Source organism: Austrofundulus limnaeus, unplaced genomic scaffold (assembly GCF_001266775.1).
Source record: "Austrofundulus limnaeus strain Quisiro unplaced genomic scaffold, Austrofundulus_limnaeus-1.0 Scaffold174, whole genome shotgun sequence".
Lineage (NCBI taxonomy): Eukaryota > Metazoa > Chordata > Actinopteri > Cyprinodontiformes > Rivulidae > Austrofundulus > Austrofundulus limnaeus.
In genome coordinates this window covers 1,171,708-1,177,168 of record NW_013952576.1, presented here as the reverse complement: position 1 = coordinate 1,177,168, position 5,461 = coordinate 1,171,708, and the positions used below count along the sequence as shown (strand labels likewise).

The 5,461-nt window shown below is 37.1% G+C and overlaps 1 protein-coding gene across 1 annotated transcript in view; it reads left to right on the top strand.

The window, feature by feature from the left end:
- Nucleotides 1-345: 345 nt before the first annotated feature.
- LOC106524055 (gamma-parvin) overlaps nucleotides 346-5,461 on the top strand; it is a gene marked incomplete at its 5' end in the record, with an annotated part of 7,918 nt that continues 2,802 nt past the window's right edge. The window contains 6 exon segments of the mRNA XM_014017695.1: nucleotides 346-461; nucleotides 566-621; nucleotides 703-737; nucleotides 841-902; nucleotides 2,485-2,553; nucleotides 2,630-2,731. Coding sequence (XP_013873149.1) covers nucleotides 346-461; nucleotides 566-621; nucleotides 703-737; nucleotides 841-902; nucleotides 2,485-2,553; nucleotides 2,630-2,731 — 440 coding nt within the window.

Genomic DNA, 5,461 nt, shown 5'->3' with positions numbered 1-5,461 from the left:
CCCTATTGACCAGCCACCACTAATTGAGAGAGAGCGATGTCATGTTCCATGTGTCGAGCTCATAACTCAGTCAAAACAGCCCTAACCTGCCTGGAAAAAGATCACTATTTTTTAATCATTATAATTAGTCTCACAGTACTGTATGAGATCCTGCATAACATGATCTGAAACTCTGTCTCCTCTCAACATGAAAGGCAGCAGGTAATGTGCATTTCCTATACAAATATATCCATTTGTTCTGTGGGGTTTTGTGCCTTGTGTTTCATTTTACTCTGTGTGGTAGTGAATATCGTCACATCAGTGTGAGCTTATTTTTTTGTTTGTTCTCTGTTGTTTGTCTGTCAGTCATCCACAACAAAGACCTTCTAGCCACCATTCATCTGCTGGTTGCCATGGCCAAAGCTTTCCAGCCTGAACTAAACCTGCCGCCGAATGTGACGGTGGAAGTCGTGGTCGTGGAAGTGAGTCAGAGATGCAGAATCCTGCAGGGCCTCAGATCTGTCTCAGACACCATGTGTAAAGAATCCATGCAAAACCAGTGTCTGACTTTAGTTTTTTTACGCAGGTCAGCAAAAATGGAATAAAATCAGAAGTGCAGACTGAAGCCCTGACAGAGGACAGGTGTGTGTTTGTCTTCTCTCATGTGATCCTGTGAATATAAAAACCATGCAGTCACCTCACACTCTGTGGGTTCCTCTGCAGCTGTGCAGCCTCCGGCTCCTCCAGCGGTGCTGAAAGTAAGTTAAAGTGGTCAGAAGCTGAACCGGAGTGACATATTGAATGTCATCCAAACGTGATTAAAGCACACTAACACATTTTTCTGACGGGCTCGTCACCCAGGGGAGGATCCCATCGAGCAGCTTCTGAAGCTCGAGGCTAACAAGGTCAACACGGTGAAGAAGGTAGGGAAAAGGAGGAGGCATGCTGAGCTTGTTTAAGTGTCAACACTGTTGAGAGAGAAAGATTTATAGAGATAAAGCACACATATGGTAAATAAATATGTGTTTGATCCTCCCGGTTCAATAGGAAAAACAGGTTCAATAGGAACTGTCCCATAAAAAAACAAGACAAAACAATCTTTTCATAATAGAGTGGAGGATGAGTATGGTTTTAATTGTTACACATCTAATTATTTGTTTCATTGATGTTAATGAGCTTAAAGCTAACTCTGGTGCAATGCATCACTTTGTTTTACATTTGTTTTAATTACACACTGTCCTGAGTAAATTAAGTGAATTAAATTGAACTATACTGTTTCTTAGTTCCCATTGAAAAGAAGCACAAAAGTACTTTGTCCCAAACAGAAGGGAAACCAGCAGAAAAAATATTTTAACTTAAAAAGCACTGCTTACAGCAGCTCTTAGATTCTAAGAATCTAAGATCTTTGTTTGAAATGTTGGCATGCACAGCAACGATGATGTGCATCGTTTCAAAGAATGTTGGTGTAATGTTTAGGAGACTACATCACATTAGTAATCTACTGAATTTGTCTCAGATCAAATAAACGACCCAGTTATTGTTTGAACGTGTTTCATGAGAAACTCACAAATATTTTTTGCATTATGCACTGGATTATTCTCATGCTGGCTGCAGACGGCTCTCTGGAGACAGGCGGGGCATCCTGCTGGGACTGGGACTAAACATGTTAGCACCAGTCTGTAGGTTCTCTCTCTCTCTCTCTCTCTCTCTCTCTCTCTCTCTCTCTCTCTCTCTCTCTCCATAGCTAGATAGATAGATAGATAGACAGATAGACAGATAGACAGATAGATGAATTCATGGCTGTGTTCTAATGTATATTTTTCTGTCTTCGAGACCGTCTGACAGCAGCTGCTGAGACATTAAGCTGTGTTTTAACATGAGACAGTGAGGTGCTCTTCTTTCGGTGCCCCTCATGAGTTGGAGCCTTTGGGTTGTAAATTTGTTTAAGATGGGCAAGAATATAGCATTTGATGATTATTCTCTCACACTTTATTTCAAGTTTAGCCATTTTATTTTATGAAAAAAATCTTTCAAAGACACCTTCAGAGTCTGTGACAAACTGCTTTTCTTGCAATAAATCTAACAGTGAATAATCCAAGATTACAGATTTTTTCCCCAAACAAAAAGATCTGTTTTAAAAGAAAAAGTCAATAATGTTTCTAAAATGCAACCAATGTTTTTCTTACCTTAAAAATGTATTAGGAATGACAATAAGGATTGGCATGTTTTGCTGCAGAAATAAATATCTCAGAACCCAGACTTTGCCTCCAGCTTCAGGTTTGACAGCAGCTTCTTACAGCTTCTGGATGTGCTGACATTAGATCTGACAACAAGGATTAAAGCCCTCTTCAGGACTGAACTCTAGTGACTTAGTGGATCCAGGGTTATTATGTCATTTTCATGCAATTTTCAGTTTTATCATTTGATATCTTTGCTATAATATAAACTTATTTATGGCACTACTTCAAAATAATCCATTTTCTAACCAGACTGTGACACTTTCAGGCCATCTTACACTTTGTGAACCAGAACTTGGTGACCCTGGGTGTGCAGGTGACTGACATGGACAAACAGGTACAGACTCAACACTCTCCTGTATTTTCTCACCTTCTGTTAACATCTTTTAAACTTCGCTGTCTTTTCTGTCCAGTTTTCTGATGGAGTGATTCTGCTGCTGCTGATTGGTCAGTTGGAGAGTTTCTTCATCCCCCTCTGTGAATTCAACCTGACCCCCGTCAATGACACAGAAATGGTAGTCTTTTCATAAAACAGCGTTTCATAGAAAGTTTTTACGTGTTGATAGTCAGAACAAAAGAGAAATTCTGATTGTAAACAATCATTTGCTTGATATTTAATTATCATTGTTAAACTGCTTTAACAATTCCCTATAACAATGGTCAAAATTATTTTTACTCTGAACTACAAAACTGAAGCCCTCCTTCTACAATGAACCAAACAATAAAACTAATTAAGATCTTAAAAACAGATGCCTGATAAGCATTGTTTTGGCTCAGTTTTGCAGAGATCTTTGATCTTAACTCACTCGAGGCAACAGGATGAGCTCCTTTTTATCTCTGATACGATCCGTTCATGAATAAATTACTGACTGGAGACAGTGTGACAGAAATCTTCTCTCTCAAAAATGTAAATGACATAATTTTTTTTAAATCCACCATTTTGCAAATATCTACCAAATAACTACATTATAACTGATGGTTAACTTGATAAAAACACAATAGAGCACATGGAAATATAATATGATAAGACCTCTGATATGATAATAACTCTGCAGTAATGGTAAGAAGGAAATGTGTCTGAATGCATGAAATGCATTAACTTCTTCAGTTAATTTGAGTTAATCTGGTTCCTGAACAAAACAGACGGTAAACCCTACTGGCTTTCTAAAATGCTGCTGGAACACAGTTTGGTTGAGTGACATAATACCCATGCCTGAGTTCTGAGATTTTTTTTTTCTTTGGGTGGCAAAATTTTTTGGATCTTTTATTTTGTAATTATGGATAGATTTTACCTGGGTGGAACCAGTAGTCTTTTTTTTATGTCGGCTTCCAGCTTTGTGGGTCAGGTCTGTGGTCCCCCACAGTCACTTTGAAACATTCCATTGGAGAGATCTCGTATAAACATGCATGCTCACAACTGCACACAAACAGGTGTTTACATCCTGGGTTTTCTATTCGGGCACTGACTGAATGGTATGTGCATATGAGTATGTATGGATGTATGTATGTGTATGTGTATACATATATGAAAGTGTATGGATATGTAGGTATGGGTATGTTTATGTGTATATGTATGAATTTATATATGCATATGGGTATGGTTTTCAGCAAGGTTATAGTCATTATAATTACATAGATAAGCATTTTTGTTGCTGTGGTTTTGTTATCTTTGTTTTTGAAGGTGTGGAGCCAAGAAGTCTGTGTGCTGTCTTGTGTTTTCTCAACATATATTTCACATATCTTCTTATCTCTCTTTCACTCTTTCTCATTACATTTCACTTTTTTCTTTCTCTTTGTAAGAATTACTCTATGAAGATTAGAGCCAGCCTAAAGTTCATAAAATAATCCAGCCAGATCTTGCAGAAGGAAATCAGGAAATTATGAAATACCCCTCTGGTCATGAATGTGAAAAGAACTTGTGGCCTGAACAGATTTCTCAAAATAAAGTNTGTTCTGAACAGAAAAAGTTAGTTTCTTGAGAGGGAAAGGCTAGGAGGGTGAGAAAGAAAACAAGGTGGTTTTCTCAGACTCGCTCTTCGGCCAGCTGTGCACTTATCAGTAAAAGACCTTGGCTGCAAAGGCAGCTTTCTTTCTGTCTCAAAAATCACACCACTGCACAAATGGATTAATAATGAAATTAATAGTACCATAATTGATCATTAAATCAATTAAGAAAATGATAAAACCATTATTAATACCAGTACTAAGAAAAAAACATTAAAGCACATTTCACTCATTTTCTTTTCACTGTTACACTCTAAAATAAAGAGAGATYTGCAAAGATTAAATCAATAAAACTTTGACTATATTGATTGAAACCTCTAATAGAAGATTAAATGAGATAACATATAGAACCTGTTGTTCTATTCACTTAAAGAAAATAAAAACACTTTAAAATGATTTTCTTCTTATAAGTGTAAAAAATAAAATCAAAGACAAAGGAAAAAACAATGGAAAAGTTTTTTTTCACCAGGGTTACCTCTACATCTTTCTTTTTCTCCTATTAAAAAAAGCCACTGATGATGAAGAAGCTAAGATACTAATATTCAGATATTCAGTTCTGCTTTCTTTTGAAGTGGCAAAAAAAAGAAAGAAAGAAAAAGGAAACAGTAGACTTTCAGTGTCCACTTTTTTATTTGGGGACTTTTGAAATCACATCTGGTTTAAATTTCCAGGTTTGGTTGGTGAGTAAGATTATTTTGAAATTCAAGAGGGATGTGAGCACAAGAATAAACAGCATTAACAGGCCTACAAATGCTGACAACAGGTGACAACTCAGGCGACAAAATATGTTTTCCAGTGGCAGCTGCCACTCAGAACCCCCTCGGTCTCAGAGACACATACTGTTAAACTAGAAGCAATCGGAGAGGTCAAACCTCCGCCAAGGCCAAGTTCCCCTATCATGCAATAGTGAAGACTCCTTCAAAAAGTTCCTGGATCCGGATCGTGATCCAGCTAATCAGCAAAATTTAATGGTCTGTTCCTTTGGCCACCTGTGGTAAAAAATTCATGAAAATCCATCCGTAAGTTGTTGAGTAATTTTGTCCACAGACAGACAGACAGAGACGTGACCAGAGTTGTAAAGTAACTAAGTACAAATACTTTGTTACTGTACTTAAGTAGAATTTTTGGTATCTGTACTTTACTTGAGTAATTATTTTTCAGCCTACTTTTTACTTCTACTTTTTACATTTTTACACAAGTATCTGTACTTTCTACTCCCTACATTTAAAAAAGGCAAGAAG